This window comes from Protomyctophum bolini (genome assembly GCF_963924005.1).
Source record: "Protomyctophum bolini genome assembly, chromosome: 21".
Lineage (NCBI taxonomy): Eukaryota > Metazoa > Chordata > Actinopteri > Myctophiformes > Myctophidae > Protomyctophum > Protomyctophum bolini.
In genome coordinates this window covers 9,219,646-9,232,569 of record NC_137882.1, presented here as the reverse complement: position 1 = coordinate 9,232,569, position 12,924 = coordinate 9,219,646, and the positions used below count along the sequence as shown (strand labels likewise).

General features: G+C 42.0%; 1 protein-coding gene and 1 long non-coding RNA gene across 3 annotated transcripts; both read left to right on the top strand.

Annotated features, from left to right (window-relative positions):
- The first annotated feature begins 4,760 nt into the window (after nucleotides 1-4,760).
- On the top strand, nucleotides 4,761-8,404 carry LOC308336280 (uncharacterized protein). Of its 2 annotated transcripts, XM_080793592.1 has the most exons (9): nucleotides 4,761-5,218; nucleotides 5,376-5,467; nucleotides 5,877-5,940; nucleotides 6,199-6,293; nucleotides 6,699-6,810; nucleotides 6,893-6,991; nucleotides 7,397-7,508; nucleotides 7,593-7,687; nucleotides 8,111-8,404. In XM_080793592.1, the coding sequence occupies exons 6-9, from the start codon at nucleotides 6,894-6,896 to the stop codon at nucleotides 8,322-8,324; spliced, it is 519 nt and encodes a 172-aa protein (XP_080649718.1). In that variant the 5' UTR covers nucleotides 4,761-5,218; nucleotides 5,376-5,467; nucleotides 5,877-5,940; nucleotides 6,199-6,293; nucleotides 6,699-6,810; nucleotide 6,893; the 3' UTR covers nucleotides 8,325-8,404. The 2 variants fall into 2 exon arrangements, with proteins under 2 accessions (XP_080649718.1, XP_080649719.1); XM_080793593.1 differs by having other exon boundaries at nucleotides 5,877-5,925; nucleotides 6,699-6,991.
- A 249-nt stretch (nucleotides 8,405-8,653) lies between these two features.
- On the top strand, nucleotides 8,654-10,691 carry LOC308336281. The gene is made up of 3 exons (XR_013966141.1): nucleotides 8,654-8,754; nucleotides 9,191-9,277; nucleotides 10,453-10,691. It is a non-coding gene; the product is annotated as an uncharacterized lncRNA (long non-coding RNA).
- Nucleotides 10,692-12,924: the final 2,233 nt, after the last annotated feature.

Below are 12,924 nucleotides of genomic sequence, written 5' to 3'. Positions count from 1 at the left end.
ATCTACACTGTAATATTGTAAACTAAGTTCACTTCAAGTAGGTTACACTGACACATACATATTGTAGTTAATGTACAAGCAAGCGTTAGACAAATTCAACGGCATGTGGCAAGTTCTTCAAGATGAGAATGTCTGCCCTGACTCAGCCTATTACTTTTAGCATCAACAATGTTGGAGGGCACTGAACAGTTTCTCACTATCTACACTGGTGCAAGGAGCCCAGGAATTTTGCAGCAGTGGGTACTTTTCATGGTGGGAAGCCGTACTTGGTAACTTGTCTCCAGTACTGGAATAAGGTCTGGATGTTTGTTCTGCATCCTCCAAGCTGTTCTTTCTGCCACCGTGCCATTGCTGCTTGGCTGTGCTTCCATACGTGGGCCCTAACCTCGTTTCCATGGTAGAGAAATGTGGGGCCTTTTTCCCCCTCACTGACACCCCCATCTTCTACACCTCTTGGGTCAGTGCATCCTTTGCATGCTTGATGCACTTGTGAAGCATCTAAAATTAAATTAAAAAATAACCCTCTCAAACAATAATTTCCTCCATAGTGTAGCTAGCAGAGCCGACGAGTTCTGATGATCCTCATGGGGGCACCAATGATTGGCATCAATCATTGGTGTCAATCACTGATCATGAGTAGTCAGCACCTGGTGACAATCACTGATTGGGGCGAGGCACTGAAAACAGGAAGTGTTTGTCCAGTATGAGAGCAGCAGCAGTGGAGAACACAGCATGGAGAGAAGCAGTACAAACTGAAAGACTTTTCATGAACTGAACTGCAAACATTGGAGCTGGGAAGACCGAAACCTCAAGCCATCAAGGGGAATGCCACTGGTGCGTTAATTGTTACTGCATTGAAGTTTATTTTGTTGCTTAAATTTATTATAAAAGTTATTTATGTTTTTGTGCTGCTAGGCCAAATTTAACTGCTATAATTAGCTATAAGTTTGATTTAAGTTGCATATAGGCTTGCTAAGTTGATGTGATGATCTTGAATTGAATTATGGAAGAAATATGAGTTAAAACAACCTGTTTATTTAGATTACCCAAGTGACTAGTGATTCAGTCATGTAGGTTACATTAGTAACTATGGTTATTCGAGTGAAATGAGTGAATTTCAGTTATTGTTTTTGTTTAAGTATGACCTTACTAGGGATGTCAGGGGTTAACCGGCTAACCGGTTAGCCGACCGTTAAGAAACATCCGGATATTATTATCAGCTTTAACGGTTAATTTGCATAATAATAAATGCGTGTTCTGATCTTAAATCCCTTTATTTTAGATCGTTTTTAGTAATAGTACAACATAAACATTACAGAGACTGTAGTTGTCACTGTACAATACTTTAAAACAGTTGTCATGTTGCACACATGCCTAAAATTGCTCTTATTTGCGCCGCCCAGCTTGTCACACTCCAGGCTGCATGAACAGCGCTCTGGCTCTGTTTTCTGCCCCCTCAATGTCCCCGTTCTCTGTTGTATTTCAATGGCTAGTTGGCGACAAGCCTACAACGGTAGCGTTGCGGTAGTCAAAATGTAAGCGAGTGACAGGCTGACAGCGAGACGAGATTAACACATGTCGACCGTATCAATGCAGAGACCTACATTATTAAATCCATTATTGGCCATTTGGCCTGGAGGGAGAACGTTTACAGCCGCTGTCGCTTCCTCCTCAATCTCCTCCTCCTATCCGTCTCCTCGTCCCCACACTGGCACGGCTTACGCGGCTATCAAGTTAGCCATGTGCTATCGATGTTTGAGGGTTTTCTCGTCAGCGAAAAGTCAACAAACAGAACACGGTGACATGCATGCTGATCTTCCTTAATAATAATAAAAGGCTTAGCCCATGCGTCCAGTGGCTTTATAGATATAGGTTGCTTAGATCTGGACTGGATTTATTTATGTTTTGGACCTCTGTACTGTAGACGCGCAGATGCATGCATCATGCAGTTGCAATGCGTTGTTTATTGATGATTAAGCCTACAACAATTTATTTATATTGTTAAATGTTGCTTTTTAGTTTGTCTTTTAAAAAGGAGCATAAATAAATGTATACCATTCGTTTACCAACTTTAATTATACATGCATATTACATTTGGGGTAGCCTATTAAAAAAGGGAAAAAATCAACCACTATCCGTTAATGACCCGGTTAATCCTATCGGCTAACCGGCTGGGAAACTATCCGTTACTGACATCCCTAGACCTTACATAGTTAATGACGGCTTGTATTTGTTTTTTGTCTTTTTCTCTGTTTAAGGTTTTCAACCTAATGCCTAAATACCTAATACCTAACCAACAACTGTACTTACCTGTACCACAATTTCAAGTAAAACAAACAAAAGAGGAAAGAAGTTGTCTTTTTGAGTTGACCACAGTTCCCCCTGTCGGCTAAGCCGTTTTTCAAGTTTGGGCAAAAAGGTTTCTGAAGAAAATCCCGAATAACTTGACAGTCATCATCAATCACCATCGACAAACGACTACAAGTGAGTAAACAACAAGACGCCCAAGTCCCAAAGTGTGAGCACGTTAAACCGTATATCTCTGGTGATAAAAGAAAGAAAGGCATATTGGCCCTACATTCAAGTTGAAATCTTTACTCTGATACGGACACAAGTATTGAAATTGGATCGATTGGAAGGATCTAACCATGGATGTGTCACGCTATTGAAGCTAATGAAATGAGCGATACCATACGGATGAATGAACGCGCAGAGCGCGACATTTAATGTGGATTGGAATGAATTGATGTCGCTATTAAGCAAGCTTTGTGCAACGCTAAGTTTGGATCTGGAAAATAAGCACTGCTGTTGTATTCTAAATACGGACGTCACGTCACGTTTTACTGATGTCTGTAAATGAAGCGGATGAATTAGGCTACTCCAGTATGAAAGAGGCCTGTCCGTGTGTTTGCTAATACAAAAACAGCTTAATTGATATAAGCATCAAAGCAATATTTTAAGTACTTTTTATTAGCAAGTGCATTCCATAGCGCTGGACCACACATGGACATCATAAACCTGCGACGGGAACAGTTCCTATGTAGTAAAAGATTATATGAAAGAAATAAAATATTTAACTGGTTTATATTTTAGTTATAGATGGCAAGTATAATGTTAAGGAATATTTGTCTTATTAGCCAGAGATCCTTTTAAAATGTTTCTATTACTGTGAGTGATATGGTCAGCTTCTGATGTCTTTCTTTCTTTCTAATGTAGATGGAGATGACCGTAGATGCTGCTAGAACACTGAACCTGGTCTCCTGTGTGAACCACCCCATCCTGACAGCTAAGATGTCCATGTGGACATTATGAGTGTTTGTATAGAGAGAAGCATGGCTGAAGAGCTTTGCATATCAGTCGTTTCTTGCTGCTGCCAAAGTCAAATTGTGATATCTGTGGTGTTTAGTTCATGGCCGCTTATGAGATGTAGATGACTGGTGGAATAGCCTTGTGATACATACTGGGTGTGCTCTTTGGTCGTTCACAAAACAAACAAACAAAAGCTGCACAAAATGCCACAAACTCACTAAAAGCTCCACAAAAATCACACAAATCAAGGGATGTCCGACAGTCAGTGTTGGATATTGTCCAACTCCTAATTGCCGATATCAACAGATACCGATATGCAGGCTTTTTCCAGTGGTGGAAACATAACTCAAACTTTTTACTTAAATAAAAGTAGGCAATACTGCAATATAGAAATACTCCGTTACAATTCAACATGTACTCGAGTAAAGGTACAAAGGTTTTGGTATAAAATGTACTTAAAATACCAAAAGTAATTATTAATAATGACTCATGCAAAATGTCTCATCTAAAATGATCTAATCTCTCACAAGCTCACATGTGTCTTATTGTATTGTGAGCTTGTATAGATGTTTTTAATGTAAAAGAATAAATAAAGTAAAATTAAGGGTTAGGGTTATTAATTTTTAATGCCTTATCGGCCGATAATATCGGACATCCCTAACAAAAACATATATCAAACGTGTCAATACATTTCAAAGAATGCCACAAGTGGCACTAAAACTTCACCAATAAATAAAGAAACATCCACATGTTCCATAAATTAAATGCCACAAAGGTTTGCCGAAAAAATGAAGAAATTACAAAAAATAAGTTTCTTAAACATCTTCTGCCGTATGTCCATAGAACTTCAGCTCTGTTGCAGCAAGCCAGTACAATGTGTCATTGTCTAGGTCACCTAAGCCACGATCACCATTCGGTGTCCGGTATTTGGGGCAAATGGTCATTACGTGTTCCACAGTCTGTAGTGGATCCTCGCATTCACAGTGGGCACTGTCCGAGATGTCCCACTTCTGCAGGGGAGGTGCTGGCAAAGAACATATTTGGGGTCCTCAATGTATTCCACTGGTCCCTCTGTCTTGCCTTCACCCAGGATGCCTTGGAGGTGTCAGCTGGTGTTGTGTGGAGCAGTTCCTGGGCCTGTGTGGCAAAGGGGCACAGTGACTTGAGGCACGTGTGCTGTGGCAAAGGTCGCCGTGACTTGGTGTGTGTGTGTGTGTGTGTGTGTTGTGGCAAAGGGCACCGTGACTTGAGGCACGTGTGCTGTGGTGTCTCTGACGACCTTGTGGAGGAGATGGCTGGGATTCACTCAGCTGTGCCTTCCCGGTGAGGGCCAGCGTGGCTGCTTCTCGTCTGACCTCTGTTGGAGTGATTCCAGCGAGAACAGGCAGGCAGTTTGTTTGGGGTGGCCCATCCGGTGTTGAGGGCAGCATCCAGCTTCTTGACATGGGACACAGTACTCGGGTCGTCTGCATAGCCATACTTCATTGATGTTGTTGCAGGGAGGTCATGGATGTAGCTGTTAGTGTTGAACAGCAGTTACTGGTGTGGAACCGAAAAGCTTCACAAACATGCCAAAAAATTCTAGTTTTGAACCTTTTTAATCTAGTTTATTTTCAAATAAATTTGTTTTTACTGTTTTGTGAAGCAACTTTGGGTACCTTGAAAAGTGCTATATAAATTGTATGTATTATAAAAAAACAGACACACAGCAATTGTCGCCACACAGACATCACAAATTCCTATTGGCAGCAGCAACAAGTGAGTGATGTGCAAAGCCATTCATAGACTATAACCACCATGTCTTCATTCCAGATGCTGCGAGGCTCAACCGGAGCCCCTACAGGTGGACATCTGCATTTCTCGCTGTCCATGGATGAATCTGCATGGGGGGCTCTGAAGGCGGCTCAAAGTAAGAAACCACTTAGACTTTTCTATTACTGCGAGTGGTATGGTCTGCTTCTGTTTTAAATGTTCTCTATACATTTTGTGTATGATGTGAAAGGACACAATGTACATATATCTGGCTCTTGGTCACTTAAATTAATCTTTCGTTCTTTCTTTCTTAGGGTGGATGGGTCGTGGTAGACGTCGTGGAAGGACAGAGATCCGTTCCAAAGCTTCCCTCCCGGGCGTTTCCTCTGAGGACTTCTGATGAGCTGTGAGTAGGAATATTTCTTGTTGGGATGGATATCTGTTGTACTGTTATGGTACGAAGTATAGCATGGCAGTATGATTCCTCCTAGTGGCACTGGTTGAATGTCTGTCAGCTCTCCAAGCTAATCAAAGTCTTAATGACACTTTTTTTTAACCACTTCAACCCCAGCATCTCTATTCTGGGGGGAGCGTTCAGCCAAATTAGCAGATCTACAAGCTCACACCGCATTGCGACGTGTTGTGAGCTTGTAGATCTGCTATGTTTGGCAAATCAATTTGTGTAGAGTGAAATCGGAGCATATACCAAATGCTCTCTTTAAAGGTCTGTTTTATCAAATCTATAGAGGGTTTAAGTGGTTTTGAATATGCAGCTCAACAAAAGCTAATGTAGTCTTTATTTCTTTCTTTCTTAGGACGGAGATCTGTGTAGATGCCGGAGGACTTCGGACCTGGGCCTGCCCGGTGAGGAACCGCACAGTAAGAACCGGCCTTTCACGATTATGAGGTTTCTTTTTACTGGACGATTATTGTCGCTCTAATAAATTGCAATTAAATATTTAAGTGTGGCCCGGACGGTTAGCTCAACTGTCTGGGCACCTATGCTGCCAAGCCAGCCGGACGGCGTGCTGCGGGTTCGACTCCCGACGGCCACTGCTGGACAGGGTACACGCACACACATGCACACACAGAGCAAAGCTAATTTGGTGTGTTTTTTTTCTTTTCTTTCTTTGTTAGAATGGAGATATCGATAGACGAGCTGATGTTCCCGGACAGAGATCCGTTCCAAAGCTCCCCCCCCCGGGGGCTTCCTCAGAGGACTCTGATGAGCTGTGAGTAGGAATAGTTCTTTCTTGTTTCTGAGGATGGATAACTGCTTTTGTACTGTTATGGCACGAAGAATGGCATCATTTACTACAGTCATCCAAATGTTTTAAATATTTTATGATAAATCTAAATGACTCTGCACAATAGTTTGAGAGTCAATATCTCATCTGCTTTTAGAAGCACTTGAATAAAAAATGACAAAAGATGTTGAGGACTGTACATGTATTGATGCCTCCTAGTGGCACTGTGGTTGAATGTCTGTCAGCCTTCCAAGCTAATCAAAGTCTTAAAACCCCAGCATCCCTATTCTGGGGGGAGCGTTCAGCAAAAAATAGCAGATCTACAAGCTCACACCGCGTTGCAACGTGTTGTGAGCTTGTAGAGCTAATGCTTTCTTCTTTCTCTCTCAGGATGGAAATGGCAGACGCAGCTGAAGCCTCTAGAGATCTGCAGGTCTGTCCATGGATGGATGGGAGGACGGAGATCTGGGTAGACGTCGCTGGAACGCCACTGCTGGACAGGGTACACGCACACACACACACACACACGCACACACAGAGCAAAGCTAATTTGGTGTGTTTTTTTCCTTTTCTTTCTTTGTTAGAATGGAGATATCGATAGACGAGCTGATGTTCCCGGACAGAGATCCGTTCCAAAGCTCCCCCCCCCCCCCGGGGGCTTCCTCAGAGGACTCTGATGAGCTGTGAGTAGGAATAGTTCTTTCTTGTTTCTGAGGATGGATAACTGCTTTTGTACTGTTATGGCACGAAGAATGGCATCATTTACTACAGTCATCCAAATGTTTTAAATATTTTATGATAAATCTAAATGACTCTGCACAATAGTTTGAGAGTCAATATCTCATCTGCTTTTAGAAGCACTTGAATAAAAAATGACAAAAGATGTTGAGGACTGTACATGTGTTGATGCCTCCTAGTGGCACTGTGGTTGAATGTCTGTCAGCCTTCCAAGCTAATCAAAGTCTTAAAACCCCAGCATCCCTATTCTGGGGGGAGCGTTCAGCAAAAAATAGCAGATCTACAAGCTCACACCGCGTTGCAACGTGTTGTGAGCTTGTAGAGCTAATGCTTTCTTCTTTCTCTCTCAGGATGGAAATGGCAGACGCAGCTGAAGCCTCTAGAGATCTGCAGGTCTGTCCATGGATGGATGGGAGGACGGAGATCTGGGTAGACGTCGCTGGAACGCCACTGCTGGACAGGGTACACGCACACACACACACACACACACGCACACACAGAGCAAAGCTAATTTGGTGTGTTTTTTTTCTTTTCTTTCTTTGTTAGAATGGAGATATCGATAGACGAGCTGATGTTCCCGGACAGAGATCCGTTCCAAAGCTCCCCCCCCCGGGGGCTTCCTCAGAGGACTCTGATGAGCTGTGAGTAGGAATAGTTATGGCTTGTTTCTGAGGATGGATAACTGCTTTTGTACTGTTATGGCACGAAGAATGGCATTTACTACAGTCATCCAAATGTTTTAAATATTTTATGATAAATCTAAATGACAAATAATAAATGCACAATAGTTTGAGAGTCAATATCTCATCTGCTTTTAGAAGCACTTGAATAAAAAATGACAAAAGATGTTGAGGACTGTACATGTGTTGATGCCCTCTAGTGGCACTGTGGTTGAATGTCTGTCAGCCTTCCAAGCTAATCAAAGTCTTAATGACACTACCACTTCAACCCCAGCATCCCTATTCTGAGGGAGCGTTCAGCAAAAATAGCAGATCTACAAGCTCACACCGCGTTGCAACGTGTTGTGAGCTTGTAGAGCTAATGCTTTCTTCTTTCTCTCTCAGGATGGAAATGGCAGTAGACGCAGCTGGAGCCTCTAGAGATCTGCAGGTCTGTCCATGGATGGATGGGAGGACGGAGATCTGGGTAGACGCTGGAGGACTTCGGACCTGGGCCTGGATGGATGGGAGGACAGAGGACGGAGATCTGGGTAGACGCTGGAGGACTTCCGACCTGGGCCTGGATGGATGGGAGGACAGAGGACGGAGATCTGTGTAGACGCTGGAGGACTTCGGACCTGGGCCTGGATGGATGGGAGGACAGAGGGCGGAGATCTGGGTAGACGCTGGAGGACTTCGGAGAGGAACTCAACACATACGAACCGCTTCGGTGAGGAACTCGACAGTACGAACCGCTTTAGGGTTGGGGCTTTTTTATAGGCTTTATAGTAAAAAGCCAATAATCGTCCGTTGCCGATAATCGGTCAATCCCTATTCTTAAACGTTACTGTAAGTGCATGTGTATGTTGTGACAGGACACACACCCACACACACAGCAAAGCTAATTTGGGGTGCGTGTGTGTCTGTCTGTCTGTCTTTCGTTCTTTGTTAGAATGGAGATCTCAGCCGATGCCAGAGATCCGAAGCTTTCCCTGGGTGTTTCCGCTGAGGACTTCTGGGTCGCTGGGAGGCTCGGATGGAGCTGGAAGGTTCGGTAGACATCACTGGAACCCGTTTAGGCCTGTCGGAATTTGAGGTTTTATAATGGCCGATTTAATTGTTTCTCAAATAAATTACTAGTAACAATTTAATTGCGTCATAACATAACATTCTAAATAAAACTTTGGCTTTTGTAGGCTTTGTAAACAAAAAGCTGCACATGGCATAATTCAACAACTTTATACAAGAGAAGAAAATTACAAAGTGACACGTTTAGAGCTTGTAGATCGGTTGCTTCCATTATTTCTTTAAAATGTTTGACAATATATGAACATTTTCAACATGGAGACGATTATGACTAATCTCTAAAAAAAGTATCTCAAATACTTGGCGATTAGGTAATTGTGACAGGCCTAAATCCTTCTAGTTGTGTTTTTTTATATCATGTTCTGTAATCAGTTAGGGTTGACTATAGACTTTTTTTAGGAACAAGATCATCATGCCGGTGAAGAGCACGTTTCTAGCCGATGGAGCAACTATTTCTGATCACCTTTGGAGTTACATCACAGCAAGGTAACTATACAACACACGCACACACACTATGATCATGACATGACATCAGCTTGTGACTGCAACTTGTTCCTGTTCACAGATGACTCGGCACTGCTAGTCTCGGACAGGAACAAACTGCAGGTTGAAAAGGCCCTCAGCTCTGAACTCGGTAGAATCTGCACCTGGCTCGCTGATAACAAACTATCTTTACACCTGGGAAAAACTGAATCCATTCTCTTTGGATCTAATAGTAATCTCAGCAAGGCAAATGGCTTCTTGGTTAGAGTTGGTGACAATGTTATCACACGTAAAGATGAAATTACCTACCTAGGTTCCATCCTGGAGGCTAATCTTTCCTGTGATAAAATGGCCACCAACGTAATCAAAAAAGTCAACCAAAGAACAAGATTCCTTTACAGGATCTCCTCACTGGTCAACAAAAACACCTTGAAGACCTTAACAGGAGTCCTCGTACAAGGTTTCTTTGACTATGCATGCACCTCCTGGTACCACAGCACCTCAAAGGCCCTTAAAACTAGGCTCCAGACCTCCCAAAACAAACTGGTCAGGCTCCTACTTGGCCTCACCCCCCGAACCTACCTCACTCCTGCCCACTTTGACAGGCTGGAATGGCTTAGGGTCGACGACAGAGTACAGCATCTTGCAATGGGTCTGGTCCACAAGATTCGATACACCACCAAGATACCCATGTACCTGTCTAGATACTTCCTTTATGTTAACGAAGTCCACACCCACAACACCAGAGGGAGTGCAACGAACCATGTACAACCCAGATTCGGCACAAACAAGGGACTAAATTATTTTCACTCCTATGCCACCAAAATGTGGAACGCCCTACCAACAGTCATTAAGACATGTGAATCCCTTGACTCCCTTTTTCCCCTCACTGTATACGTTTATTTTCCCTTTTTACCTCCTTTATGATGAATTCCTGTTCTGTTCTTTGACTATATAGAAGTGTCTTTGTACGTCTCTAAATGTTTTGAAGAATTGAACATGGTGGACCCTCTTGTAAACAAGTGTAATGCTTAATTGGGTCGTCCACTTGCAGTTAACAGTCTTTGTATTGAGTTTGTGCTTGACATGTACTGTAATTCTGCAAACTGTTAATAAATATTTCAATCAATATTGTTTTATGAACAAAGTAGTAATGAGCATTTCTTTCTTTTCTTTAGGACGTTGCTGGTCTCCTGTGTGGCTCCATCTGGAGGTCACCAGGGTTCTGAGTCACTCAGATCCTGACTGGTAGTGGTGATATGTAGATGTGATCAATCAGGGCTCTAAACAATAAAATAATAAACCAATATAAATAACTAGATAATAATATAAATAAATGGATAAAACGAACGATAAAAAAATAGATTATAGTAAAATAAAAGTAAATTAAAATAGTAAAATAAAAGTAAATTAAAATAGTAAAATAAAAGTAAATTAAAATTAGTAATAGCATAGTAATGGATAAAATAAATATAATTAGTAATATAGACAATAATACATAAAATAAATTAAATTATCAATATAGTAATGCATAAAATGAGTAATAACAGTAATACATAAAATAAATAAATGCATAAAAAATAAAATGAGTAATAACAGTAATACATAAAACAAATACTATTTGTAATGCATGAAGTAAAATTAGTAATAACATAGTAATACATCAAATAAATACAATTAGTAATATAGTTATACATAAAATTAGTAATAACATAGTAATATATAAAATACAATTAATACATAAAATAAATTCAATTACTTTGTGTTGTTATAGAATGACTTAAAAAAAATATATATATATATATATCAATCACATCTACATATCACAACCAGGCTATATTGCCAGCAAGCAGGTGGACTGTAGACTCACTACAGCTGTTGCGTGGCTAGTCTGCTATCCGCGAACGTCTCCACGCTGGTTTCCTAAATGAGGGATATAAGTGCTGTTGGCACTCTGGACTCTGAATGTGCTTCAGAAGAATGATGCTGCGTCACCTGTGCGGTGACAATTTCCGGTCTTTGGAAAGCTGTGACGTTTGCAGCTGTTCTGTCAAGATGGCCAATCTGCAAGCTGAGCTTGTGGATGAGATGTGCAATAGCCTAGTGCTTTGTGTTTGAGCCCTGTGCAGGAGCTACAAGACTGCCGGTTTGGATTGCTCTGTGCAGTTTTAACCACGTGACGCCTGCAGCACACTGTCAAGTGTGCAGGTGGACAGTTCTGAGCGGACGGCTTCGCCTTGTTTGTTGTTATAAAACTGTGGTGACGCTGTGTAACGTAGGCCTGAGGGCGGTTGCTCTGATAGACTTAAAGAGAGCCTTGTAGGAATTTTTTTACCTGATATGTGATTTCAGGGTCGTTTCGCCTACTTCTACGTCCGGAGAGTTGTGATATTGGTTTTGAGTTCTTAAATGAATAAATGGGGGAAATGTCAAGGAAATGTGGAATGCTTGTACATTTAAGGACGTCATAAACCAAGCCATGAGAAGCTGTTGTCTGTGACCTGTGACATGTGTGGTTCTGAAGGGGTCTTCTGATGTCATGTATACAAGACCCACCCACCCCTGGGGGGGGGGTAATAATGTATTTAAGCTAAAGCCTGACTGAGATGTGTTGAGTCAGTACGGTGTTCCATTGTAACGCGTCACTGCTGTCTCCGTATTCGAATACATTCTATTCCAATACTCTGAAACTCTGAATTGTGTCTGTCTCATTATTGTTGTTTCAACTATGTTATAAGTGCTCACCGACAGATTTCTTTAACATGTCATATATCTGTAAATATTCATTATTTTCTTGTTAATAAATTATTGCATTTATACCCGGGTGTCCGTTATGTGTCCATTACCCTTAGATCGCGCCGCTGCGGATTTATTTATTTCCCAAATGGTCTAAAAATGAGTTATTTAGCGTACTTTTACCAATTAATTAGCCTATACACAGACAACGACTGATTAGCCTATTTTGGACGATATGGGTCTTTTCTAGAGTCAGTGTGTTTAGTCTCACTATAGTCTGTGTAGATTACCCGGCGGTGTTGCTGCCCCTCCCGGGAGTCGCGGCTCATGGCTCTTCACAGACGGCACAGAGACAGCAGTCACTCCGCTGAACGTGTCAGTGTTGCTGCAGTGGTGTGAACCGTGCGGGCACTGGTGGTGGTGCTGAGTTCTGACAGCCGAGTCATAGCTTCTTCTTCTGAATTACTTTATCTTTGCCTTGGAAAATACATTTTGCGTTTTGCTGTTTCCCAAAACAAACCAGCGCGCGCTACTGTTTGCTACAAAGCGACTGGAAGCGGACGAGGTTTACAGACATACCAATAGTAGCCAATCATATGCTGATTAGGCCAGTTGCTGTATAGCCTACCTACCCGATCACCAGGGAGCAGCAACAACACACACACACACACACACACACACTACACACACAATAGCCTTCTATATAATGCTGCGCACATATATTATATATATTTAAAAAAATACCCAGCATAATTTTTGGGAAGGCTAAGCCTTCCCTAGCCTTACACACCCGCCGCCTATGGGCACTGTACTGTAGGCATATAATACCTGCGGCTAGGTGAAAACAAAAGAAACCTGATTAGCATTTGAGTACTTTTAACACCTCTGAACAGCCTGCGGAGAGGTTCACATTT